This window comes from Stylophora pistillata, chromosome 9 (assembly GCF_964205215.1).
Source record: "Stylophora pistillata chromosome 9, jaStyPist1.2, whole genome shotgun sequence".
Classification (NCBI taxonomy): Eukaryota; Metazoa; Cnidaria; class Anthozoa; order Scleractinia; family Pocilloporidae; genus Stylophora; species Stylophora pistillata.
The window spans coordinates 30,878,137-30,905,852 of NC_142527.1; the positions used below are offsets into that span (position 1 = coordinate 30,878,137).

Genomic DNA, 27,716 nt, shown 5'->3' on the forward strand with positions numbered 1-27,716 from the left:
TTTTCCGAAACATTCATGGCCAATTTCAAAGTTGTTCTTTTCTAAATTTTTGTCATCAGTATTTATTTTGGGATACCCCTAAATATCACTTAATCGTACACACTGAATCATTTTTTTTTTTTAAGAATCAATCCAGATTGGCTAGCCAAATGGTCAAATGATCACTTCGAAGCTATACTCCATCCTATTTTCGATGAGAGAGAATTTAAAATACTTTGAATTCTTCTCCCCACTCCACGAAAAAGAAACAAATTTTAAAGGAGAGCTGTGGAGACATTTTGAAAATTAAAGAGAGGAGCAGCTTGTGTGAGCAAACCTTCATGAGCCCAGCATTCGAAAGTGAAATGATGCTTTTTGTCAAAGTTTAGAACCGGTTTGTCCAATTCACAGAGGATGTGATGCATGAATTCATCCAAAGCGCGCATGCATCTTTGGTGGACATGCGCCTGCAGTGGCGAAAGCCGTCATAGTTCTCTAGATGATATTTTGTCAGCCCCAACTGCGCACTGCAAGGAAAGGAAACAGTTCCTTAAACAGACAGCTACGTGTTGCTGAGCAAAGTAAGCTGATTTGGAAAGGTCTCCCTTCATTTTTTTTTTTTTTTTTTTTACAAGGCTCGCTGTTAAGAAAATAACTCAGTATGTGCGAGCGGAATGGTTCCAATTAACATCAAGACAGTATCAAAAACAAGAATAGTCAACAAACCTACAGAAAAGATAAAAAGCGAAGGTACTCTACTGGAATCCACGTAGAGTGACTAGACTCGTGAAGCAAAGCAGATCGTGTGCTTGTGTCTGATCGTCTTGGAGAGAATAGCTCTCAAATGGACTGTCATCGGTAACAAATTGAGCGGAAGTCATCGTTAAAGTCAAGGAGACAACACAAACTCATCATGTAGACGTAACGTGTTAATGGATTCACCTCTATATAAAATTACAGCCCAACTGACTTTCTATTTCTAATCGATGGACTAAACTATGGCGTTCAGTCCTTGTGCTGTCTTTCGTTTTATTCGAAAATGTTTTTGATAAAATCTTGTTGATCTTGGCAGTCAGTATGTTTCACAAATTTCACCTAAGTATGAAACACACAACTTCAAACAATCCCGTTTTGTCGGTTTTATCCCCGGAATGTGTGATATGAGAATAGCATCTTAAACATCTTAATAATCTGATTTCCTGTTTAAATATATTTTTACGTTAACGTATCCATTAGATTTATCGGGAATAACATTTCAATCTTAATCCTTTCCTTAATTCTTCTTTCCCAATTCACGAAAAAAGTTGATAAGGGAAGAAAAACAATTTGGTCATCACATCAGAGCATGCAATTAAAATTCGACTTTTGTTTTGAAGACGCGGCTTAATTTCGCTTTAGAGACAAGTTATGGTGACTGCTTCATTAAGTCATTTATCTAGTACAGAACGAGTGTCTCAAAATTCACCATTCTTTCACATCGAGCCTTCCCTTTTCAAAATTTTATTTATCCTGATCCTTCAAGAGTCCATTTTATTGCGAGACTGACACTATTTCTCTTGCTCCGAACATCTCCAGACCAGTTGAATCCGGATGGCGACAACTGTAATTATACCTCAATCGACTTTTGATTTTCTCTTTATTAATTTCATGAATTAATCTTTAGACGTATTCGTGTCCAACACCATCTGAAAGTAAGATATGAACCTGTATTGCGTTCTTCGTTTTCGATTGGCTATCACTTTAGTGCACAATAAAAAGTAAGCAAAGGTGTGGAACATCGAGGTTTGGATTAAATGAATAAATCTAAATCCTGTTCCCTTCCATTCTGAAAAAAAAAAAAAAAAAAGAAAAGAAAATGGCTAAATGTTTTCACCCGAGATCAAATATGGGTAGAACCCAGACTTCCACATCAGATAAGATGAGCAGATAATTAGGACTGCTCAAACAGTCATTTCAGAACACACCTACATCACCACTGTTTTTCATTAGCAGACCATTTCTCTCAGATTGCCACTACATCTGTTCCATGACATTTTACACATCACTTGCAGTAATAGTTCACAAACGCGGTCTTTAGTTACAAATAATTGCATCTAATACTGTTTAAATCCTAATGTTACATAATTTTTTTTTGATGATCACAAAAACACGTATGTTTTAACTCACGTATTGCCACTGGTCGTTGAAAATTTCCTTTCGATAGAAAGAATCCTTTTTAAGGCCATTGTTTGCTGAGGTAGAACAACGCCTAAATAGTAAGAATAAATCAAAGCTGAACACAGATGGTTGAAGACAGACACTTCAAGCATTTACGTTAAACGATTCAAGATGCGATGCCCACCCTTGATGACCTCATTACGCCTAGCTCTGACTCTTCCCCATTTAGTTAACCCTTTCAGGGAATCAGACAAGTCAGCGAGCTTGTATTCATGAAAGGAAACTTAATTAGAGTTTAAAGCACACTCTGCAGGATCTAAAGAGAACTAGAGATCACAACTTACGAATACGACGGCACGAGTGGGGATGGAAAACTATTGGAAACTCGTGATTGTAGTTTTCGCGGGAAAACGCTCCTACCATCCACGTTCGAAAACAGTTTCATGCGAAAATAACGCATAAGCAGTCAAAGAGAACCATAGTTTTGCGATCAGAAAAGGGCTTCAAAATTATTATTTGTTGCACTAGTTCGAAGATCCAAAGGTCTTTATATCTTTATATGTAGTAATTTCCGTGCTTTAGGTCAAGTAAACCTGATCAAACCCCTCCACTTTCCTGAATTAATGACCCTTAATGCGATTAATTATTTCAGACTTTTCCGGCGGCTTTTTAATACCGCAGCAGATCACTGTCAACGTGGCTCAAGGTAAATCTTAACAAGCCATACTTATATTTGAATTGTCTCTTCTTTTTTTCTCACTTCAAACTAAAGAATCTAAACTGCATGACATTTTGTCGAGAAATATGCCCCATTTTGGTTTAACTCGGTCTACTGTTGACAAATCTTTTACCACAGATTTTCGGCTCAGGAGATGATCAATATTATCTTTGCCTCAACATGTGCAAAATCCATTTAAAATATTTTTACATACTTTTGGCTTCTCAAGAGCTAAGTCAGGAGATAACACTGAAAGGCTCTGTGTTCACGGTAATTTCACGGGTTGCAGTCTTGGTAAGGAGTGGGGCATTGGGGCGTCTGAGAAACCGCAAAACCGGAGAAAAAACCTCCAAAATCGAAAACCCGACGAAAAAAGGCCGCAAAACCGAAAACCGCATGCAAACCTGACAAAACCGCTACATTTTCACCTTCAAAGAGGTCAAAAAGGAAAAACCGAAAACCGCATCAGAGTTTTCGTGAAAACCGAATGCAAAAACACGTAAAATCCACAAACCGCTCTGAACTTCAAAACCAAAAAACCGAACCTTTTTGGCCCAAAAACCGAAAAACCGATCCAAAAAACAGTCAAAACCGCAAAACCGAAAATCCCAAAGGCCCCCTCGGTAAGCGTACAAAAGCGCACTCTTAATGGTCGATTTTTTATGCGCACGGACAATAATAAGGCTAAAGACAGCCTTTTATTGTAGTCAAATCAACTACAATACCAACTAATCTGTGGCAATCGAAATCTTACTTTAAGGGTTTTGTTGAATACAGTTTACTAGGGGCACTTCATTGTATTGGCCGGCTATGCCTTACTGCTCATTACCATACTCTTTCGCGGCAAGCATTCTGTTGCACAAACCTAATAATTTTCAAACAGTGTTCGGCCGTTCAGAATGGCATCCTCTGGAATTCATCAGACCAAATCTAATCGTGATTAATTCATTATTTATTTACCCATTTCCCTTCGCATTCAACCACATTTACAAGCCGGTCAGAGAGTCAACAAAGTCAATCTGGTATAAAAACTCAAAAAAGTGAAACTTCTTCCTGAAGAGAAACTACTTCAGTTACATACATAATCCTCTGGAGAGTTATCTTCTTGCTTTGGCTTTCAACATTTGTTAGGCTGTCTATTTTGGACGAAACAATTAAAACCATCAGACCTGTTATTTCTAGTACAATACGAATCATCTATATCTTTTCTTTCTTAATGGCCCTGACCATTAAATACAAATGCCCTCAATGTTGTATATTCTCTTTCATTGCGCAAAAGCGAAACCACAAACAAAGGAGTCGACAACGCGGCTTCTCAGTTTTCATCCTCGAAGCTTTGTTTTAGAAAAGAATTATTTAACATCTATCCGCCGTTTGTTTTTCTTGTGTCCTTCTTTAATTTCGGCACAGTGCCTTATGTAAACAAGTCAAAAAGTGAGCCCCTTCAAACGGAGTTAACTTTGTATATGCAGTTGACATATTGCAAATATTTAACGATTTTTTTACAGGTATGTAGTCCATTAAAAGCTGACCTTTCCGCTTAAGTTCAACTTTGAAAAAGCCTTAAATCAACAGTTGCGATACCCATGTGTTTCTCGCTGCCGGGCTATTACAGAAGGATTTCATTAAAAAAAAACTACTAGGGGGCTTTTTTGTTTTTAAAAGTTGTTTTTGTTCACAAATAAGTCTTTAGATGATTATTTAAACATACCAGGAATGTTTAGTGCGGCTTTTCGCACCGCAAAAGCACGTCATTTACCTTAACTGAACGAATAAATCTGCGTGTTATAGGAAACGAAAAAAGAAGATTAAAAACTCAAACATTGTTATGCTGGCCGCATTTAAGAATACTGGTATCTTCTCCAATTCTTGCAATTCCACCGTGCAGACCTTTGCGCTCAAGGCCTATTTATAGACCTTGTAATACGTCGAGAGATAGGGTTTTAAGTTGTGAACAATTATCACGCAGCATTCCTTTGATTGTAACTCGTCCTAATCAAATGAACCATGGCGGTCTACGTTTACAGACCATTTACAATCTTTTTTATTTCGGCACCTGCTTTGATAAGGTACGATGCGCAGTCAAAGTGCCCCCCACGCACAGCAAAATCCAATGCAGAGCACCCTTGCGAGTCTGACAATTCCACCTCGGCACCGTAATCTATCAGCAGTTGAAGACATTCGAAGCTTCCTTCGGCAGCTGCGTAATGCAGCGCCGTGAGTCCAGACGGACTCTGGTGGTTTAAATCTATTTCCTGCTTGTGAATAATCTTCGTGAGCTCTGCGACATCGTTATCAGCCACTGCAGTAAAGAAGACAACTTCTGGAGCGAACGAAACGCTACGGGTTCTCGTGATGCCCTCGGGTGGATCCGAGAATATTCCCTTGCTGCGAGACGGCCCTTTAGAGTGTATTCTTGCCATTTCTTGGCAGTCCGGTAATGAAGCAGACCTTCGTAAATCTCCCAGTTTCTTATCATTTGGTGGCCTGTTTATTTTATGCTGAATGCAGGCTTCGGAATATTTCCTTGCCTTAAGGTGGCCGTATCTTTCATCTTTCATTCTTTCCACGGAAGGCACGAAACCGCAAAAGGACTTTCGACGGTAGCCGTTCATGACTCTTTGACCAACAACAGAGCAGATCTTGAACTCCAGCGAAAAAAATACTCCAATTAAGGCCTACCCTAGGCGTCCGTATACGCTTTATGTCTCCTCCACTTGAAAGTAGAGTTTGCTGATGACAGAAATCCTTGAGATAGAGTTGTGAAGTGCAGGAGCCAGGGGCCTAAAAAGAAACTTGACTTATCTCATCGTCTGATAAACGTCTAGTAGACTATATCAAAGCACACATCAATGTTTCCCTTTACTGATGAGGTTTGTCTGGTTGACAACAGTTGTCAACCGCAGCATTTTACCCAGTCATGATTCGTGTGACGTCATTAACGTGGAGCCATTCTGGTGTTCCAGGTTGATAGACAACAGTTTAACGCACCGCGGTCCGTTTAGCGGAGTTTTCCCGCCCACGCGAGTCGCACCCAACTGTTTCGCAACAACAAACAACAGTATTAATTAGTGATAAAGGCTGATAGTTTCTAAAGAAACTGTTTGGGGCTGCGTCGGTAGTGATAACTGATTTTTTTAAATATTGACTGTTCTCTAAATTAGACAACAGCAAAAAGTTGTACTCCCGCCGAGGGATATGGCATAGTTTGTGTGGTTAAAAACCTAACTTCATATTAAGTACGCTTTTTCATACAAGCGTTTAGCTCCCAGCAGAACGAATGAAACTTTTGTATGTCAACATTAATGGTGGTGTGATGGCGCTAACATGAACGCTTTGAAAAAACACTCTTTAAATTTCTAAAATATCTTAGCCGGCCTACTGTAGAAGGACAAGGGTAGATATGTATGTTTATGTTACCCCTTTAATGGCTCATTAGATGCACGATCGTTTATAAATACCAAGCGCGCAACAGACGAAAGCGTCTTGCCGGTGACTTGCTCGATACATCTGAGAAGTTTCCGAGTCTGAAATGGGCTGAAATTTGCGACTTAACTGAGGATCTACAGACTTGACAACGGGAGAACTTATAAAATAATTTATCATTCCAAATTAGACAACCTTTTTTGGGGATCAAACTAAATCGCCTCGAGCAACCGACTACCATTGTTTCAGACAGTTTGTGGATCTTTCGTGGTCAGCAACTCAAGTTGTTCCACCTGGAAATTAATATCGCACGAATTATGAATAAGATCGTTTTTCATCCGCCTGGTACCATATTCTCTACCATCTTCGTTCACTGGAGTTCATCCAGTGGAAATTGGATTTGTTTGACAGACCGTGATTTATGGGTCTGTTGGAGATGCAATCTGGTGCCAATAATTTGAGCTTTAATCTTTGACTGCGTAATAATCTTTACTTTAATAATTCAAGACAAAGTGATTTCTTTTTAAAGTAAGTTATAATTATGGGAGTATCGACCTTTAAATAAAGAATTTTCCATTATCGTTTTAAAAAACCAAAGCGCCAAAGCGTTACTTGTCATCTGCAGGTCAATGATGAATTTTAATGCGTGTGTTCTCTAAGACAGTTCAGACTGTTTTACTAGACGACGCTATCCTGTGAGTAAACCTATGTATACACCCGGCATAAATCGATTTTTCCCTGAGTGTACAATGATAAATAAAACAGTTGTCGTGCGAATAAGATCCAATTTTTCCTTTGTCAATCGAGCCGAAAATGTAGATCATTTATAGAAGTTTTAACTGGACCATTATTTTTAATGATCTTGTTATCTATGTTATGGAAAAGATAATCATTTGTTCTAGGAGAGTTTGCAATAATAACTTGAATGAGGGATCTTGAAATTCAGGAATCAAATGCCAGGCTAAATGCTATATGCCCGAACGATTACAATTCAACTTGCTTCCAACATTCAAACCTCTTGGCTGCCAAATGACCTTGTCCTCTAAAGATAAGATGCACATGGTGTGGGGCGCTTTAGACGATATCTCAATTCATACGTTTCTAGATCCATTTAATCACCACCTCACTTTAAACTTGTGCAGATCTTCGCAATTCGAATTTAATTTATTTTACAGATAGACCGGATAGGTTTAAAGCCATAAAGAAAAAAGAAAAAATGTGCGGTTTAGTTTAATCGCTACGGCAATGGAATTACAACTTGAGAGTCCAAACGAAGACAAATTTCTTTAAACTTTTCAGGAACCTGTAGTGAGTCGAGACATGATCTGCAGAGTGATAATCCCAAAGCCAGAATGCTACCTCCGGCTGGACTGGATTCCTGGATTCCTGAGCGGAATAGTTTCACGGAAATCTGTTCTACACAGGTTATCGTGATTGACGGCCGTCTGCGGTGTCCAAAGTTTGGATATGGAAAAAAGACAGTTGTTTTTTAAAGCAGAGCTATTTAAACCAGGCTCACGGTAACTTCATTTGAACCTGCTTGGCTCACCATCGAGTGGTGCACTCTGCCGTGGTGCAGTGGAGCATTAGAGCTGGAAGATCGATGTGATGCTCCGTGGCACAGTGCCGGCCTCTCATTGATAACTCAGATCAGTTTCCTCCAGAGCTGAGTAGCACATAAAGTTAGATATAAAATTATCGTATGATGCACGATCCTCGCAGTAGATAGCGCTATTTAAGCAATAGCGAAAATCAGACCTGAAAAAAATTCAGGCCTGTACGGGATTCGAACCACTGACCTCTGCGATACTAGTGCAGCGCTCTACCAATTGAGCTAACAATTGAGCTAACAAGAGGTCAGTGGTTCGAATCCCGTACAGGCCTGATTTTTTTCAGGTCTGATTTTCGCTATTGCTTAAATAGCGCTATCTACTGCGAGGATCGTGCATCATATGTATCTAATACCGCAGTTCAAAATATATGAACTTCATATATTTCATTGTATAAAATTATCGATAAGGTCGAAAAGCAGGAAAGCCAATCCTATCAATTTAGATTTTCTTAAGGGTCGGTGGCCTCAGCATCAGGCGTAAGGGAGATAAGGAAATTTACGGTTTGGCTCAAAACCGGAGTCTTCCAAAAGTTTATTTCAGGTCCAAGGAAGGGTAAACCCTTATGAAAGAAACAGAACTGCCTGTCGGAAATTTCGCTTTACTATTCTGCATAATTGGACCAGTATGGGCAGCTCTCTCTTATCTCTCTTATAAGAGACGACTAACCAAGGGCTGTTAAGTGATGGCTGGGAATCATTATGAATTTCTGTAAATCTATATAAATGAATTTCTGTAAATTTATATAAATCTATATATAGAACTTAAGTTTCTGCAATGTGTTAAGAATCTCTTCGTTTACATTCTAAAAATGTGCTGAAACTATTGACGTCGCGACTCCAAAATTAGGGATTTTGACCCTAAGATAAGCATTCCCGCCCCTTTCATGTAGGTTTTTACCCCCGATGGGAGCTTATAACTTTAATTGTTCTGTGTATCGGTAAGGGTACGTAGCGAGGTGATCATTACAGCAATGGTTTCCTTCTAGTGCCCAATTTTTAACTTCCTGTTTGTCTTAACCGTTTCTTTGCGTGATCAGATGCATTCACTTCCTCGTGCCTGACGCACTTGGAAAATAAAAATATGTTACAAATTGTAAACGGTTTTTATTCAATAGTATTATACTATAATATGTTTTATTTGTATTCTATAACATATCATACAGCGTCCACATGATTGCTCACTCTTTTTAGGCCATGCGTGACGGTGCGATAATCACTTGTCATTATTTCGTCTCAAGTTAATCCTCCCCTTTGTCTGAACGTGATCAGATGTATCTATTTCCGCGTCCAATAAGTCTTCTAAGCTGGCTCCATTTTAAATATTAGGATTGTGCTAAGATGGCCGACAAGTCAATAACGTCGAATTTTTCTTCTTTCGTGAGCCGAGCACTATCTGTGTTGTATTTTATTTTGCTCTGTATTATCATAATAAGAAACCAGTCACGTTACTTAGCTCTCGAGTCCCGCGTTTTATCCATAGAAACGAACCTTGATGGCTTGAGGACGAACCTTGATACGAATAGAAACAAAGGTAGGGACATGTGACTGTTTTCAGATTGAAAACAAAAAAGTGCGACTACATTTTGCGTAGATCAATGATCAAGATGCCCTTTAAGATACCAATCGATAGGCCTTAGTCTGACGAGACAAAACGTAAATGTGACGCAGTGACAAAATATATGCGGACGCGGATTGGAATTGTACAAACAGAGAAAGTGAATGTCGGTTATAAAAGATACTTCAAGTTTCATAATATTCTTGATTTCAACGCGTATTTCAGATGTGAGTTTGGATTTGCTGACAGATCATGTTCTACGTTACCGAAGAAGCGTTTCTTCGTCCAAAAACGTTTCAGTTGAAAATGAGATCACCACTCAAATCAGACACGTGTTCTCAGCCATGATGAAGACAATCTGCGCGCGAGACGAGCAACTCTGTTTGTAAGGGCCCAAAGGTGACATGGGAATACATGGACCAATAGGAAGACCAGGTGATAAAGGAAATAAGGCCAGTTAAGGTTACCGTGGTAAACGTGGACCGACTGGACTTAGGGGAGAGAAAGGCGAAGCGGGAAAGCATGGGAACAAGGGGAAAAAGGTAGAACTTTCTTGCAATACAAGTAGAGTAGTTTAATTTGGCTCCAAAGAATTGATGGTTGCTTTATCTTATAATTATTTTCATCAGTAGCCTGGCTCGACTATGACATTCTTACCTCTAGTTTTTCCCTCTTCATATTTTTCCTAACCATTATTCGTTACAAATACGTCGTTAAGGGGTAAATCCTTATTGTCCTGGGTAGAAACAGATTCCAAAAGAAAAATCTGTCTTCGCTCCAGCTTTCACTTGTTCCGCTAAGAGTTTTCCACAAAATGGCAAACAAATGGCTGAACTGCACTTGAGCACTTATTATTTAGTACTTTAGAGAAGAGGGGGTGACTGACAGGGAAAGCATACCAATTGCTTTCTTTCCATAGGTGACACAGGCCAGTCAGTATTTCCTCCCAAGATAACATCGTCTCCGACCTCTTTAACCGTCCGTGAGCACAGTTCAGCCTCGTTCAGATGCAAGGCAGAAGGACTTCCCATGCCTATCATAACCTGGAATCGAGGCGGAAGCTCTCTTATCATCTATGAAAGTCATAGCATTCAACCTGATAACATGCTGTTGTTAAGGAATGTGACTTATTCTGATCACGGGACATACACGTGTTTAGCCAGCAGTGTCTTGGGAAATGACAGTGTGTCCGCCAACCTGACAGTACAAGGTACGTGACAAAGTAAGGCGTGTCCCCCTTAAAAGGTATTTGGGTTAACCAGTTTGGGTTGCAGTTCGTTAAGAGACCAGTCCTTATTTATCGTCTGGAAGGAGAGGGATGGAAAATTTTGGGGGATTACATGATTATCAGGGGGAGGCCGAGGGGGGATCAGTCGTCGCCAACAAAGTATAAATAGAAAATTGACTGCCAGTCAAATTCCAAAGAGGGGGGAATCAGAAGAATATTACAGAGAATTTTGAGGGAATCGGGGGATAGGGCCATATCTAATAAATAAAAGATTGAAATCCTATTTGACTTGAACATCCTTAGTCACTCACTATTTCAATCTGATTTGTAGTTCCAGTGATAATTACCCAGGGACCTAAGTCCATGGCAGTAGAAGAAGGTTCAGATCTAAGGTTGACATGCGCAGCGACAGGTCACCCCAAACCGAGGATAAGTTGGGAGAGACTGGGTTCAACTTTAGACACCAAGCGGCTCATTGTCAACGGTGCTGCATTCATGTTAAAATCCTTAAAAATCTCGGACTCCGGTACTTACTCATGCAGGGCAGAAAACCTGATCAATTTCAAGACCGTCACGGGTAGTGTCGTGGTGGTTCCTAAGCCTCATTTTACAGTACACCCCCCTAAAAATATCAGAATTTTATTTGGTGAATCGCTTACTCTGTACTGTCAAGCTGACAGTGGAAACTTTCCTGTAGTTATTACGTGGTCACGATCAAACGGACTTCAGCTAGCAGCAAGACATCGTACTCTCGAAAATGGCTCACTGGTTCTTGATAAAGCATCTCAAGCTGATCAAGGTACTTATATTTGTACTGCAAGAAATCTTGTGGCTTCTCTGAACTCTCATGTAGGTGTTAACATTTTTTCCCTGAGTTCCTGTAGTGAAATAAAACGAGCTGGATTTTCCGAGAGCAGGACATACTTCATAGGCCCAAAAGGTTTAAAGCCATTTGCTGTTCACTGCGACATGCGTGACAAAAATGGGGTTGGCGTGACAGTCATTGGTCACGACAGCGAAGCGCGAAGTTTGGTTAGTGGCTTCGAAAGTCCGGGAACTTATCAGCGGAAAATAAGGTACACTGGCTACAGTAAACAACAACTGGTCGGTTTAATTGCAGCTTCTACAAATTGTGAACAGTTCATAAAATATGAGTGCTACGACTCGGTTTTGTTTCATGGTGACGCGCAGGACTTTGGCTGTTGGATGTCACGTGACGGTGTCCCAATGAACTACTGGGGAGGGGCCTCGCCGGGAAGTGGTAAGTGCGCATGCGGAGTGAGCAGGACTTGCGCATTATCATCTAAGCCATGTAACTGTACAGCGGGCTTTTGGCAGATAAGTCAACTCTTCCGGTGTCTGAGCTGAGGTTTGGAGATACGGGTGACGGGGTCGAGAAAGGATACTACACGCTTGGAAAATTAAGATGTTATAACTCATGAAAATTCTTTCTTTTCCATTATATGCTATGTATTATGCAGCACAGATGATAAACCTGGTGCGAAGACTTCAGCATTGTGATTAAGGGTTACTCGCTTTGGAAAACAAAAAGATAAAGCCAATAAGAAGAAGCAAATAAACTGAGTGATGCTGCGAAAATCACTCCTCGACTGCTTTTGCTTTTCATCCAGTTTTTAAGTATACGCAAACCGATGTTAATTTGCTACTCCCGTATTTTTCAGAAAAGTCGCACAGAGCAACGAGACGCTTACAACTGTCATGAAAATCACTCAAATTTATTATAACGAAGCTGTAGTTTATCCGGCTTAATCATCCTTCAGAATCTGCTAAAAATTATTAAGAAAACTAAATATAAACTAAAAAAGCGATGGCGGGAGCTGATATAGTTATTCTTCGATAAGGGAAACAAGTTTTGGTCTAAAGCAAACTTGGGTATTCTATTGTTCAAGTTGTTCAAGCTCATTCGGTCCGTAATAAACACGTTTTTTCTACTCCACGATATAGCTACTGTAGTTTATAAACTTTGGTGTTCAACGCTCCTGCAGTAAATGAATAAAACCGCGGTTCCTGAAATAAAAATTTTACTTGACACTTGATTCTTTTTCTTACCGTTGTCTGACTCCTTTTGTGGTTGAACTTTAAAATACATGTATAACTAGGATATTTTGAGACTTATGTAGTTGACAAAACAAAGACTTATAGTTACTCTTATGAAAAATGATCCATAAAACCATAAATGGTTTAAGAGGGTAATCCTACTAAGTAAACGCCTATAAAGAAAAAGAAACAGCGTTTTCTCATTGTTCATTGACATACAAAATATGGGAACTTCCCTTTTTTTTAATGCTCCATGATTGTGAAAATGCATTTAACAAAGTGGCGTGAACAATTCCATAAAACCGTCTTCACGTATTCTTTGACTTATTCGATTTGTACCACTCAGACACAAGACCATCTCTTATTGATAATAACGAAAAGAATGCCTGTCAAGTTATTTTCTAGATAACTAACACAATAACATCTGATATCAAAACAATCCTTTTTCTTTCTTTAGCTGCACCTGTTTCCATCTAGGTAGAGAATCAAACTCTGTCCTCTCCATATCAAATACCGAGAAGAACTCTTCATTTGACAGGTAGTGCTGCAATAGGAGAAATTATGACGATATTACGCTTAAGTCATGAGAGATACCTTTTTCTTGAAGAGAATTTATCCTGTGGCAGGTGGCGCAACTCTTAGGGAGCTTAGGCACAAACATTTTTGAGACGTGGGCAGCAACCAGAAATTAAAAGTTCTCATTCATAGTGCTCACTACACCTTTTGGTCAGCAGAATTTGGTTTAAATTGCTTAAGTCGATTCATTCACGTCAAAGCGCGGCAGAATTAGTTTTATTCTTCTTTCGGTCGACGTCCACGTCTAAAAATCGACTCTGCTCAAGTGTTCTGTTTTTGTTTTATCCAAGGGAATAAAAAAATAATGTACCTCTCTCCTTGTTTTATCGATGCCTGCTGGCAGGAGATGATATGGCTTGGCCAGAGCTTCGTAGCTAAATGTACCACCGTCGGTGACGTCACTGTGGTTGTGGTTATTCATGGTTTTCACACTCTACATACAACAATTCAAAATTTGCACAGTGTTTTACATGCGTTTTCTAAAGAGGGAAACAAGTAAATAAACCTCTTTTGGAAAGAGGCGAAAGAAGGAAGCTTTGTGAAATGTTGTCATTTCTCACAGACCTGAGGAGTAATTCGTATTTCGGAGACTTTTCTGATACCATCCTCTCCCATTTCTTTCTTTAATTCTTCGTAGGTCTTTCCTTTCTGAAAGTAGACAATTAGAACAGGTGAATTAAAAGCAGCAGTTTCAAAGAAATGTTTTGGTTGATTAGTGTTTCTTGTACGACGAAGACTGTCTAGTTTCTGGCAAATTAGACCAAGATTTAAAATTCTTAAATGTAATTCCCATGAGCTAACGTTCACATGTTTTCTTCTCGACTCTGCCATCAAACCGGTAAGTCGAAGGAGTCAAGATTTTGAAAACGAGGTAAACAGTTAGATTTAAACTTACGCTCCATTTGTCTCGGTCCCAGGCCTGAAAGTGACCAGTGAAATTCAGAGGTTCGTATCCTTGTTTCACTTGAATGATTATTGTATCCTCCAATGTCCGTCCAGACGGATCCGATCTTACGTAATCCTTTAAAAGAAAAAATATTATTCTACTTTCCTTTTCTACAGTTTGCGATGGTATTCGATTAGCAAGGGGGGAAATTCTTTAAAATATCCCTGACAAAGTACATAGCAACCTTTCGTGGAATAAAAGATCGGAAGAATAAAGACAATTAAGGTCACGAAAATTACCGACCTTAAAGATTAGGCATCTTTGTTATTGTAGCAGTAGGTAGGACGAGTGTCTGATATTATTCATGGTAATAGGACCGAGTGAAGTCTATTAACAAATTCGGGCGACCGCTTAGTAGGAGTCCGATTTGTTAATCACGAGTAAGTCCTGTCACCAGTCAATAAGAACTGTGACAAAATTTGAGAAAGAAGTTAGACATTGTTTGTTCGTTTTCATAGAAAAAAAAAAAAAAAAAAAACATTAACTCCGCGAGATGTGCGACAAATGCGCGTGCACAACTTCGTTCGACATGAAGAGACAAATGTCCTGTTAGTGCTCAGACCGGGCTGGTGATAACTAATCACATTCGATAATTTTTGTTACAGTTTTGATTAACCTTGTAATGGCCCAGCTCACGATAGAATTCTCCGTGACGCGGTGGTAGAGATTTAGGGCGGCGAATCCGAGGGTCTGTGGTTCGATTCTTCACAGGAATACAGAGTTGTATCTTTATTCCACGTTCGCGACAAGACGAATAATTATATCCTCGTTTCCTAACCTAGCTCAAATTTTGCCATCTTTCTTTTTTATAGTTGCTCCCCTGAAATTATGTTTGTAACGATAATGATAATGAAGACCTTTAAAGTCAGGAGCACGGGATCATATTCATGATCACAAATCAATTAAGATTAAGATCGCGACCACACTGTGAAACGATAATGATGACAAATTATAATTTATACATCGATTATGGAGAACATTTCGCATTTTCTGTAATCTTCAAGATTGTTTTTGACAGCAAGGATCAAGCCATTATATGTTACCATAGCTACGGTGACAGCTTCAGCTTTTTCAACTTCGTTTGCTCCTTCTCCTATCCACACAAACACCTGAAGAAAGGGAAGAACTGCATTGAATACTTCCATCCTGTCTGAACTCAAATCATAAATTATATTTTTAATCAATCAGCGTCAGTTAATGATTTTCTTTCTTTATTTATTTTTCTATTCAATGGTGAACCTGCCACAGACCAATGCCTACATCGTCTCTTCCCATCTTAGTCGAGGACATCACGTGGTATTCGCTGAACTGTTTTCCCTCGATAGAGAGTTGGAAAAGTACAGGCGGGGGAGGAAGGGGGTTAAATAAGTCCGTCGTTCCCCCACCCCCACCCCCTCCCAAAAATGAATGAATAAAAAAAAAAAAAAAATGAGGAAAAATAAGTACCATCAGTAACCTCGGCTTCGGATCAAAACTCTGACCGCTCAATTTCAATTCCAACCGCAACGTCTCCACAAGAGAACAACGCTCCTCAGATAAATAATTATAATTTTCATAAGGATAATAAAAGTTGATTGTACCTCATCATACGTGTCTAGGAACATGACGTCATCCTCAACCAGGTCCTACAAGAATGATTTAATAATTAACAATTGCAAAACTCGCACGAGACAAACTGGAACGAGTTCTAAACTCATGGAAAGGTTTCTTTAACCTCTTGACAAAATTCAAATATTTCTTCCACTCTGAATGCTCCAGAGGCGTTGGAACACTGAAATAAACGCGGTGGGTAGCTGGGTTTCTCTTCCTGAAAAGAATTAGGCAAAAAAAATTAAATCAGCTGAGTTTTGGCCTGCAGTATATTGTTTTTTATTACATCCATTTTGAAATCACTGGTGGTCCCTGTAATCTGATTGGCTCTAATTGGTGCGATTTATTCACGAGTCGCACCATTTTTTGCTCTAAATCGCATTATTTTACGCTTCACTTAGTTTTTGACACATGACGTCAAAGTCTTTCTGTTTTGCATACAAAATAAGATGTTAAAGCGTTTTCGGTTCCGCTTTTTATTTAGAAACCGGCTCAATACTGCATCAATAAAATATTTGAATTGACCAAGTCCTGTATTTGGGCGATTTCAAAATGGATGTAATAAAGTGGTAATTGAACTTCGTGTCGCGCAATTTTGGCCTGGTATCATACTTGTGATTTCAAATCGAACTCGCACTGCGCGCCTGTTAAATTTTGAAATCACGCGTATGATTTCAACCCAAATTGCACTCCACTCAGTTCAATTACCATTATAAACAAACAAATCATGTAACATTCCACTGCTACCTAAAAGTACTACACCCAAGAAGAGGTATAAGAAAAATGCCTTTACACTGTTGATAAATTTCTGTTACCTCCATACGTTTTCCTGTTGCGTAATCTTCATATCCCCCAATAGCTTCCCAGAATGCCTTCGGTTCTTTCCCTTCCCGAATGGGCTCTACCTCTCTAAAGATAGAAACAAAAGCTAAATCTAGAATAGGACCCGAAAAACTTAAAGTATCGTATTCTTTAGAATATCGGGCCGCGAAAAAGGTAAGAAAGGAAGCGAAACAGTCACTACTTTTCAATCCTGAATGGCTTCTTCTTCCAGCCTATCAAATGTCGAGCTTAACAGCCAATTAGTTTTCTCACCTGCCAACCATCAAGTAATCAATAAGCTGTCTTGCATTTCTCCTTTCGGCTGCACATGCCCCCTGTTAAATAAGTCAACCAAAACAGAAAATTGACATATGATGTTTTTTATATGACGGTGTAGTCAGATCGTCTGAGATTAGGGTATTCCAAAGAAGAACTGTATTCGACCAGTCAAATTAAGTGTCGGGGCTATTTCAGCTTATTAGTTTAAAGAGATGTGACTACATATTTTGATGTCAGGTCAATATTTTGATGTCCGCGGGCGAGTGATTTTTTAACTTTTTTCATAGGAGTAAACGGGGAAAATATTATTCAGCCTTGAAGCTTGCTATCAGTTACGGTGGTGTTAATCGAAATGATAACTATTAGACTGTAAGACGGTCTCCTGGAGACAGTAGATGTAACAAATGTAAGTTATCACCTTTCCTCTCCACAAATAGGCTATGTATGGAGTCTCCAATACAAACATGTCTCCAGAATTTAACGAAGCTGCTCTCCGAGGCACCTGTAGATACCAACGAACACGATAAATTTTACAGTAAAGCATTTAAATTGACAGAAAGGAGATAGTAAGATTTAAAATAAACTGGCCACAGGAATACCCGTAAGCCACACCTGCTGACAGATCTTACGAATCACTCCACTAAAGCATAAACCTGCATCGCCTTGGCGTTCATGTCCGACGAACCACGAACGTGAAACATTCTTTTGCCTTCACTGTCGTACGTATCCTCCTCTGACCCAGCGCGGTAACCTGCTCCTTTGCCGCCCTAGAAATCATGTGCGAGAAAATAAACGATCACTAACACCAGTTTATAGTTCACTTCGAGAGACGATAGGTAAAGTAAATTACAACATTAAGATCGATGAAACAATCTCGGCGAAATGATATTATGCATAAATTTACCAGAAGTCCACAGTATCTCGACGAATACCAACCTCCAGAATAATGAAGCGTCCACGAAACATTCTCAAAAAGTGTTCCGGTTCTTTATTCTGGACAACTCTGATCTAAAAGCAACAAGCCAAAAGTTTTGGTATCTGTCGTATCTGCGATTCCTGCCTCCTCCCTACTGTTCCTCACTTCGACTTAAAGCTCAAGTTTTCTTACCAAGGGCTTGAAGTGACTGTTTCATACTGGACAGATTTTACATGACCAAAGACAATAAAAATTGCGGAAATACCTGGTGGGAATCGAACTATTTTCATATGAAAACGCTTTCTTTTGTTTAAATGGGTGCTTACCTCGTGAAGGTAAGTAGTCCAGAACCTCATAACTGGGCTCTTCTTAAAAAAAAAAAATTATCATCCCGGTATTACCTGTGTTGCTATTCCACCGAGATTTTTGTCCATTTGATCAGCTAACATGGCTGATGCTGCTCTCTCATCTAGGCTGCTTCTCGCTCCCTGGCAGAAGACAGTTGAGAAAAACTCTTGTTGGTTTCTGCCTTTAACAGTATGTTAACTGCCTGCTGGTTAGCTCAATTGGTTAGAGCCCGGATTGTCATGTGCAGGAGGTTGAGGGTTCGAGTCCCGGCCGGACCAATACTCATGGTCTTAAAATAACTGAGGAGAATTTGCTACCGTTCTATAACATCAATGAAATGGATAGATATTCTAGTCTTCTCAGATAAGGACAAATAAATGGAGGTCCCGTCTCCTGCAGGGTTAGGGGTAGGAGACGTTAATTCCCACGCACGAGATTACTATGTGATGGATATCTTCCCCTGGGGTGGGATGTGTGGGGGGAAAAGGTGAGGTCGTTACACGGTCTAAAGCGACTGCCAGAGGCGCCTGATACTGCTGACGTCCGATCTCAACCTTAGTAACACTTTAGACCTTAGCAATTCAGCCTATGCTGCTATTAAGGTATCGAATCATTCTCTTTCAATTTCACACTTTCACTACATTTAAATTCCGCTGTGAACCGATTGGCTGTCAACTCTTAACCTAATTTCTAGGATGCCATAAAAAAAAACACACCAATACATATTCAATTTAGATTTGATTGATACCTGCCAAAAATAGATTATTATTTGCCTCCTCCAGTTAGCAGTGAAGCTATATTTGATAACGTAAGAATCGCCGCTGAAGAATACTCCGTGCAAGTTAGGCTCCCAGGAAACCAGGTCACGGTCTTCAACACGCCAGATCTGGAAAAAAGGGTAAGTGGATTGATAGTGGACCATTATTAACTGGAGCATTTTTTTGTGTGACCAGTTAAATTCTTTACCTCAAAGTATCAACATGTGAAGAATCAATATTAGACTCAAGTTATGTTTTAAACTGAAATCAGCAGAATAATTTGAATATATCAACAAAGTTGAAATGGTAAATTGGCCACCGTTACGATTATAAAAGCTGACGTTTCGAGCGTTAGCCCTTCATCGGAGCGAATGACGAAGGGCTAACGCTCCAAATGTCAGCTTTTATAATCATAACGGTGGCCAATTTACCATTTCAACTTTGTTGATATATTCAAATTATTTCGTTACCCCCACCGACGCAGCCCCAAACAGTTTCTTTAGAAACTATCAGCCATTATTCATTTGAAATCGGCAGACACACCAACGCGGCACATGTTACACAAAAATCAATCAAACAAAATGAATCAAGTTAATTAATGTCTTCATCGCACCTCTACATCTCCTGTTGCATCATCAGGAAGGATTTCCGTTTTGTGTTTCGGTCTTTCTCTGTCATGCAGCTGTGAAGCGTCAAACTTGTCATTGCTCTGTTTGGCTGAGAGATAAAGTGAGCAGTTTGCGTTAGAAAAAAACTGTCATAATACTGTCTTCTGCTTTGCACACAATGTTCTGGAGAAATGTTCTTTGAACGAAAAAAAAATCAGGCACCTGTTAACGTTTTTCATCTATTCTCACAAATGTGTCAGTTAATTGTAAGATTTTTCAAACTTGGAAGAAGTTTCAAATTTTGATATTCGGTTAAGTTTTTAATCTATCCTGTTTAACCAGTTTAACAGGCAAACTTACCCAAGGATCCTTGTCTGAACACCTTTCCCAGTCCCACTTGTTCGCCCTCATCCCTCCATCCTGAAAAAAACTGTTTAAAGATCGGTGTCTCCCCACCCTCCACCACACGGGTTACCTGTGTCCACTGGGGATAGCCCTTCTTGCTGATAAAATCCTATTAAAGAGAAGAGGCGGTTACAAAGCGGCCACAGCTTCACAGTCCAACTGAACAACAGCAAATAAAAATTTGTAACATGAATTGAGTGTGCATGATATTACCATTCCAAATTTCATCCCTCCCTTCTTTTCGTCATCTGTACATTTCTTCCCGATCCACACGAATATTCCGCTACTGCCGCAGTCCAGGATGAAGCAATCCTGGAGAAAATATCGGATGTGGAAAACTGAAGAGCAGTTTAGCGTAAGAACTAAGCAACAGAAATTTAACTCAAGAGAAATTAAGCTATCAAGTTGAATAGCTCGCAAATATAATGAATGTTTTTAGTTGAGGAAAGGCAGTTGATCGTGAAATCTAATCGTGTGAGGGGAGAAGCCTTGTAAAGGAATGTCGTCAAAAGCTGCTGTGATTCTATTTTTTTAAAACATACAGAATGAAAACGGGTCGTCCATGCAACCCTATTCAGACTCACGTTTGGGTCGAGATGTTCTTTTTTGAGAGGCATTTCATTGACCGTTGACATCTCCAGTGTTCCGCGTTCATCAGAAACCCTGCAAAGAAACATGGTTAATATTTCAATTGAGTGTAGTTAAAATAATCCAGGATTAAATTTGTATTTCGTATCTGCGCTTTGTGATTTCGTCTTTGCTTCTGTGGGTAATAGTGGCCAAGTATGGAATTCCGGAGAAGATCGTGAAAGTGGTAAGCGTATTTTATGACGACTTCAAGTGTGCTGTAGAAGACCAGGGGGAAACATGTGAGTGGTTTGACACTAAAACTGGTGTAAAACAAGGATGTAATATGTCGGGATTTTTGTTCTTGATTGTTCTGGATTGGGTAATGCGAAGAGCAGTTGGTAGTGGTGAAAATGATATTAGATGAAAGTTTACTTCAAAACTGGACGACTTGGACTTTGCGGACGATATAGTCCTGCTCTCGTCTACCAAGCAGCAGATTCAGGATAAAACAACAAGGCTGGATGAATGGGTGGGACTCAAAATCAACAAAGAAGAGACAAAAGCCATGAGGATCAATGCAAAGAACCAAGAAAAGATCATAATCAATAGACAGGATATTGAAGATGTCGATGAGTTCGTGTACTTGGGGGCCAAAGTTTGTACAGAGGGTGGTGGTATAAAGGACTTGAAGAACAGGTTATCAAAAGCCAGAGGTGTCTTTAAGAAATTAAAGAAGATCTGGATCTCTAATAACATCTTGAGGAAAACAAAACTGAGGCTGTATAAAACTCTAGTAGTGCCAGTGTTACTCTATGGATCTGAGACATGGAAGATGAAGAAAGGAGATGATAAAGCAATGAATGTATCCCATAATAGGTGCCTACGAAGGATCCTCGGAATCCGATGGCAAGACCATGTCAGCACCAAAGAGCTACTGGAAAGGGCAGGCATGAAGCCACTGAGTGCGGAGGTGATGTCTCGTAGATGGAAAATGATTGGTCATATGCTTAAGAAAGACCGTAATGATGATTGCAGTGTTGCTATGAGCTGAGCGCCAGAGGGTAAAAGGAGAAGGGGAAGACCGAAAACCACTTGGAGACGTACAGTAGAGAAAGAAAGGCAAGAGGCAGACTGGAGGTCATGGGAGGGGGTGCGGACCGCAGCAACCAATTGAGAGGAGTGGAAAAGCTCTGCGAAGGCCCTATGTGCCACGAGGCATGAAAAGGATTGATGATGATGATGATGATGATGATGAATTCACGCCACCCTATCAGCCAATCAGAGTTAGACCCTAGACTTCGTCATCCGTGTTTTCCCGCGCTTGAGTCAGTTTGCCTTACTTGTTTTCAGATGTTATCAAATCCATTTGAGTCTGTTGGGCTAGTACGCTTCCTTGGCTTAGAGGTTTTTTGACACCTCATCCGAACTTGTTTTTAAATCATCGAAATAAAAGTTTTAAGGTAGGATACCTGTACAATGTGACACTTGTCTGACTGTTCTTCTCAAACGCTACGTCATCGCCTCCTTCAGAAGCTTCTTTTATTTCACCACGTGACCCGAGGGCTTGGAAAAAGTTGTTTTCGTCCCGGTGATCTTTGTTTTCATCTGGGAAATCAGAGCGTAAAACCAGTTAAAAATACCCTTACAGGAGGTTTGAAATATCAATGTCTCCTGTGAACATTGCCATAAGCTCAGGTTAGAAATATTAGGCTTTTTGTTGGCCTCACGTTCTTCTCCAACAAAAATGAGCACAAATTGAAGACGTCGTTTTCTGGAGGCGACATAACTAACGATTTATACAATTTGATTAAAACTGGAGGCGTGGTGCATTTTAGCATTTTACCGATAATGACAAGCTTGGCTTTTCCTCCTCTCTCCTCATCTCTTATGCGTCTGGCTACTTCAATTCCCTTACAAAAGCAAATGAATATTTAGCGGTTATTAATTATTCAGCATGAAAACAAAGAAGGTGAGTTTCATGAACGCACAAAAAATGGTTGTTCCTATTGTGACCTTCATTCGTTCTGTTCTGCTGCATTGTGATCCGTTCCAGCAGTGAATGGTCATCCCTTCATCCAGAATAAAAACATCTCCTTTATTTAATGACGTGTAATGCATCTCCACCTACGTTTTAAAATGTAAACAACAGAGACATTTATTTTAAGATCCATCTCCGGAAAAGACGTTAACGACACAGAAATGACTCTTTAAGGCTATGACTAAATAACGTGACGAAAAAACAATTTACTTCTCTCTTAGTTCAACGAGTGATCACCAAAATAATCTTTTTTCTAGACTTTCCCTTTTAATTGCTATGATAACCTTTGTCTACGTCTACAGTTAACCAAATATTCATGTTGATAGGGCTTCGCATGCACAATCACACTTAGAAAACCCAGCAGGGATAACCAACAATAAAAGGGGTTAAATTGGGTGGAAACAAAGACATTTCTATCCCTGACCTGTGACACTCGCACGTTTCTCTTTCCCTTGATCTGAAAGAGTCTTTTCTCGTACACACCGCGCTGTACTTTCCTGAAACCAGAATCTACACCTCCTTCCAGGTATCTGTCAGTCAAGAAGAGAGCCTGTCATTCAGCGTGACGTCACCATGCTTCCAACCTCACTCTCCTTCGAAACTTTAAACTTAGGCAATTTTCATGCACGTGACTTAATTGTGGTCGGCAGAGCCGGCAGTTCCTTAGAGAGGCAGAGGCCTAGCTAGGTACTTAAAATTGTTAATACCTTTGTGAACTCCAAACATCCTTTGATGAAGCACTGTTTCTTAAAAGGGAAAGAACTAATGCTTTGGGGTTTGCCTCGATGACAGGTCAATCGTAAACTTACCTTATACCCTTGGGAAAATAGGATAGAAATTTTCTTGATTCATGATCTTGAACCTTTAGAGGTAATCAGAACGAAAATGATTTAGCCTTACGGTTTACACAAATGTTAAAAACACAGCTTTCGTGAAAAGATGCAACATTGAAATTTAAACTTTACTAAGTTGGCTTATAATCGTAAATCCGCGGAAGACCAGCTTGACCTCTTCCGATCTGACAATTCCTAAGCTCAGACTATGTATGTGGACGCGGCCTCCGTGACAGACACTTTCAGTACCTCTCGAACAAAAATGAATTTATACGCAACACTGACTACACTGAGTGTTGATATCAAGGTTTCTGTACCTCTCTGTATTGTACTGGGCCGCCCCCCAGATGATCATCTAGTTCTACTGTTTTATAAGCTGCAACACCTTGCTCGTCCTGTATGTATATAAAAAAAAAACAGGTCTCAGGAACCGCGCTTTTCTCGCACGATTTACCTGCCCCGTGTTGCGAGAAACTGAGACTAAACACGCTGGGATAGAATTGTAACTCCAAACAATAATCAGAGTTTACGTAGAGCTTGTAAAGTTATTAATTCTGTGTGGTATGGTTAGGAGTGTAGTGTAATAGGCTCATAATGGCGTTATACAGCAGAAATTTAATCCAGAAATAACAAGGAAATTAAGGAAAAAATGAAAAAAAAAAAAAAAAGAAAAAGCTGAAAGGCGAACGTATCAGAGTGATCTCCCGCAGAAAAATACGGATCGTAGCTACCGTTGAACAAGTCAGCGAACTCGAGTAGATAACTACGAACGGGGTGGCCCCATGAAAACGAACGTTGTTCAGAGCTTTGATAACGATATTTGAATGAAAAAATATTATAAAAGGAAATGTAATAAAAAAAAATTGAGCCTTAAAAACTGAAAACATTGTTCTTTCGTCAGCCAAGACTGAATATGTATACGTTTCAGCGGTTCCTTAATGTTTAGAAAACAAAATGATGCGTGAATTGTCATAAACCAAAATAACAAATGAAACCAAAATACCTGAGATGTTTTAGTGCCGAGCCAGAAATGTATATCCCATTCTAAATGAGATTCAACTTTTCTGGTCTAAACAAAATAAACATGAGTACAAAAGAAACTGTTAAAAATCAACTTATAGGGAGTTGAATAAAATGGCGGTATATTAAGAAAATTACGAGAAGCTTGATTGCTGAGTCAGATCGGAGAAGACTTTTATCAGCCAACGCAGGGTCTCAACTCACCGATAGACAGATGTAAGAGTCCCCTCCATAGAAGGTGCCGTAGGTTTCAGTACCTTGAGCAACAACTTTTAGTTTCTATGAGAAAATGGTCAAAATAATTATATAACATAACCAAAGTAAAGCGCGCGCTCTGATTGGTCAATTTAGCGTCCCCCATTTGCCCATGGGTGTACGCTGCTGACGTGAGCAAATGCAAAGACTATTTTTCCGCGCGAGCTTGTTTTTTCTGGTCGCGTAAGATTTGTTAAATAAAAGGGAACTCTTTAGCTACAATGTATCAATGTTATGTTATTACTCAAGAAGCTAGAGTCGCTCTCGGCTATCGCCTCGAGCGACTCTTACGCTTCTTTCGTGCTTAGCAACCTCCCAAGTGCATCCATAACTCAATAGTGTACGCTGTGGTGTTTACCATTTGTTAAACAGAATCATAAAGTGGCCTTTTGAAGCTAGCGATATCGTTTCCACTATCGCATATGGTAGTTTCACGATCAAGACTTGATCAAACGGTCAACTAAGTTTGACTTTGACCATGCTACCTCACGTGCTATAAGATGGGAACAGTTGGAGGGGGAGTGGAGAAGCGGCAACTGAAATAGATCAGGAGTTAAAGAAAAAATACCAGAATCTAAAGCAGGGTACTTGGTGAGGAGATATTTACAAGAAATTTTGAATTATATTCCTTTTTCACCCTCATGCTTACTTATTTTTCTTACCAGACGATGATAACGCATATTTGGTGCTCTGGAAACGCAGCATCTGTCGTTTTCTAGAAATCTCATTCGAAATTATGTTGACATCAGGACAAGTTTCTATACACAATGTACGATAAAATATCGATTTCGAGAACTCTCCAGCCGTTTCCTATTACATGGCTACACGAGGGTAAAATTGTGAAATACGCGTGTCTGGATCCGGAGTCTGAGCAAGGGAACAACACGAGTGAGGACGCCTTCATAAATCTCTTTACAGCGTCATCTCTCAGTTTTAGAGCAATAAAATTTCTAAATTGTTCAAGTTTATAGTCAAAATAAGAAATGATGTCAAACACACGTAAAAGCCGTTTATCTAATCGACATTTTTACTGATATTGTGGATGAGAAATAAACACGCCTTGGTAGCTCGCAAAATTTCTAGGAAAGGTTGCTTGGGGATGCAAATATCTTAATGACACGACAAAATTATAATTACAGGTGTCCACCCTTCGTAATGCCTTATTGTCTGGGTGAAGCTACAGGCCCGTAACTTGCTCTGTTTTATATTTGTTAATCTTTCACAGGTTGAAAACAAGAGCTAGATGTTAAGAGAAACTTCGAGATTCACCGTAGACAGGTTACTTCCGACTGCATATATCAATTTAAAGAGAACCTCTTGGGCGGTGTTCGCGTTTCAGTTTTATAACTATTTTCCCGATCCAGAACGCTCAATGCGAGAGGATGCAGCAAAGAAAAATGTAGAGCCTGAGTATTTGACTGAGCCACAGGATTTCCCAGGGTTCCTTCTTAATTTTAATCGCCATATAAAGTTAAGCTTGGGGTTATTGCCGTGTTGAACCAATAACACCAATAACAGGGAGGGTGATCGATAGCTTTTGGCAAAAATCAACGCTCTTCTTCGAAACAGTTCAAAGGTGTAACTTAACTATCATTTGTGACATGTTGGGAAAAACACTCCTCTTTTGTAATGAGAATCATAAATATTTAATGTTCCACACATTAAAGGTAGCCCGTTTTATGTCTTTAGAATTATAAACAAACTCTAGGTGGTTCATTGGTGCCTAACACCTGAATATCGAGTCTCTCTTCTTGTCCAAGCACCTGTTGAGCATTCATACATGGCAACTAAAGTAAGGATAAAGCCACTACTCGACAACAACACTCTGAATGCAATATGCAAACAGCGCCGTGTGCAAATTGATATACAAACTTCCTGTGCGCATTTTTTCATAACCTGAGCGGCTCATCTTTGGAGTACTGATTTTGTAAGAACCCGCTTCTAATAGCACATAAAAAGAAAATGTCATTAGCTTTTGTTATTGTTTGGCTACAATCTTATTTCGGGCATCATGATATTGTTTTTTTGGGAAGAAAAACCTGGAGGCAATCCTATTTTTTAATCTAGCTAGAGCCAGTGTGAAAAAGAATACTTGCCACTCGTCGTTTTTATATATCAACGCACTGTAAGCACGTGAAAACGAATCTCCTGGTAATTGTGATTCAAATTACGAAGTAGCTCGTAAAATTACAGTTCGTTGTTCGCGCGTCAGGGTCAGACCTGATGGCCATTTTAAATAACTAAAAGCTGTTTTATAAAATACGAATAAATAGAATACATATCATGATGGCACTGAGATTATTTCGCTTCCGAAAATAATTTAGCACTTGATACTAGTTGTCGTATGATGTTTAGACTCGAGCGGATTTGAATCGAAAGTTCGCTGGCTGTTATCATAAAGCCGCTTGGAAAATTACGTTCACAGCAGATCCATTTATGTATCTTAGAAATGACTTTTAACAAGCAAAAAAAAAAAAAATGTATTTATAAATCATTTGCGGCTGAACGTTAAGATAGCTACGACTAACCTCTATTCTCCATATTTCCAAGCCAGGCTTCTTTCCAGCTTCAAGAAAAGCGTCATCGACTCCCATTGAAAATGCAATTTGCGGGATGAAAACAACAGGATAAAAAAATTAAATGGAATAACAAAACTTAAACTTCGAAACCGTTAGTGGATTAGCGTGACGAAAACTTGAAGTGTCATTGAAAATTTCGGCAAAAACGTTTGTGAATGCTTGCTTTTAAATTCGAGTAAATCCGTTGTCTGAGCGACGATTACAACATCCAGTTCAACCGCACGCAGACAGAAAATAAATTTGAATGGCTGTGTATTTGAAGAGATCTTAAATTCAATAACGGTGGGAAAGGGATGTTTCTTATTGGAGCGCGAAAGTACACGTGTCGCAACATTTTGGCTTAAGTTAACCCTTTTGTTTTGGTATAAATTAGTTAGCGCGATGGCTAATGTATATGTACATTTTTTATTATTATCCCAGAACGTGTTAAAACTTCAATT

The 27,716-nt window shown here is 39.5% G+C and overlaps 3 protein-coding genes and 1 long non-coding RNA gene across 5 annotated transcripts; 1 reads left to right on the forward strand and 3 right to left on the reverse strand.

Moving 5' to 3' along the window:
- Window positions 1–1,542: 1,542 nt before the first annotated feature.
- Window positions 1,543–2,682, reverse strand: LOC148724265 (uncharacterized). The gene is made up of 3 exons (XR_015991520.1): window positions 2,481–2,682; window positions 2,146–2,227; window positions 1,543–1,804 (listed from the first exon to the last, which is right to left on the reverse strand). It is a non-coding gene; the product is annotated as an uncharacterized LOC148724265 (long non-coding RNA).
- A 1,103-nt stretch (window positions 2,683–3,785) lies between these two features.
- LOC111335489 (uncharacterized) lies at window positions 3,786–5,951 on the reverse strand. Its single transcript, XM_022941397.2, has one exon. It carries the CDS (start codon window positions 5,467–5,469, stop codon window positions 4,876–4,878), a length of 594 nt encoding a protein of 197 aa, XP_022797132.1. The 5' UTR covers window positions 5,470–5,951; the 3' UTR covers window positions 3,786–4,875.
- Window positions 5,952–9,117: 3,166 nt separating this feature from the next.
- Window positions 9,118–12,259, forward strand: LOC111335487 (uncharacterized). The gene is given in 5 exon segments (XM_022941393.2): window positions 9,118–9,423; window positions 9,673–9,989; window positions 10,342–10,657; window positions 11,007–11,993; window positions 11,996–12,259. Coding segments are annotated over 5 exon segments (1,935 nt in total). The 5' UTR covers window positions 9,118–9,230; the 3' UTR covers window positions 12,118–12,259.
- A 669-nt stretch (window positions 12,260–12,928) lies between these two features.
- On the reverse strand, window positions 12,929–27,440 carry LOC111335486 (gelsolin, cytoplasmic). Of its 2 annotated transcripts, XM_022941391.2 has the most exons (27): window positions 27,226–27,440; window positions 24,647–24,721; window positions 24,426–24,491; window positions 23,740–23,817; window positions 23,399–23,451; window positions 23,014–23,119; window positions 22,565–22,675; window positions 22,395–22,461; window positions 22,021–22,156; window positions 20,566–20,644; window positions 20,195–20,293; window positions 19,937–20,090; window positions 19,582–19,685; window positions 18,959–19,096; window positions 18,264–18,350; window positions 17,883–17,954; window positions 17,600–17,713; window positions 17,365–17,448; window positions 16,941–17,002; window positions 16,661–16,754; window positions 15,970–16,062; window positions 15,836–15,880; window positions 15,299–15,364; window positions 14,205–14,330; window positions 13,874–13,957; window positions 13,620–13,742; window positions 12,929–13,277 (listed from the first exon to the last, which is right to left on the reverse strand). In XM_022941391.2, exons 1-27 carry the CDS (start codon window positions 27,289–27,291, stop codon window positions 13,164–13,166), a joined length of 2,496 nt encoding a protein of 831 aa, XP_022797126.2. In that variant the 5' UTR covers window positions 27,292–27,440; the 3' UTR covers window positions 12,929–13,163. The 2 variants fall into 2 exon arrangements, with proteins under 2 accessions (XP_022797126.2, XP_022797127.2); XM_022941392.2 differs by lacking the exon at window positions 24,426–24,491.
- Between the last annotated feature and the right edge of the window lie 276 nt (window positions 27,441–27,716).

Coding starts and splice junctions, on each gene's coding strand:
- LOC111335489 (XM_022941397.2), bottom strand. CDS start 5,469: ATGAACGGCTACCGTCGAAAGTCCTTTTGCGGTTTCGTGCCTTCCGTG.
- LOC111335486 (XM_022941391.2), bottom strand. CDS start 27,291: ATGGGAGTCGATGACGCTTTTCTTGAAGCTGGAAAGAAGCCTGGCTTG. Junction 24,722..27,225: donor TGGAAATATGGAGAATAGAG/GTTAGTCGTAGC, acceptor ATTTTCTCATAG/AAACTAAAAGTTGTTGCTCA. Junction 13,958..14,204: donor GGGACCGAGACAAATGGAGC/GTAAGTTTAAAT, acceptor GTCTACTTTCAG/AAAGGAAAGACCTACGAAGA.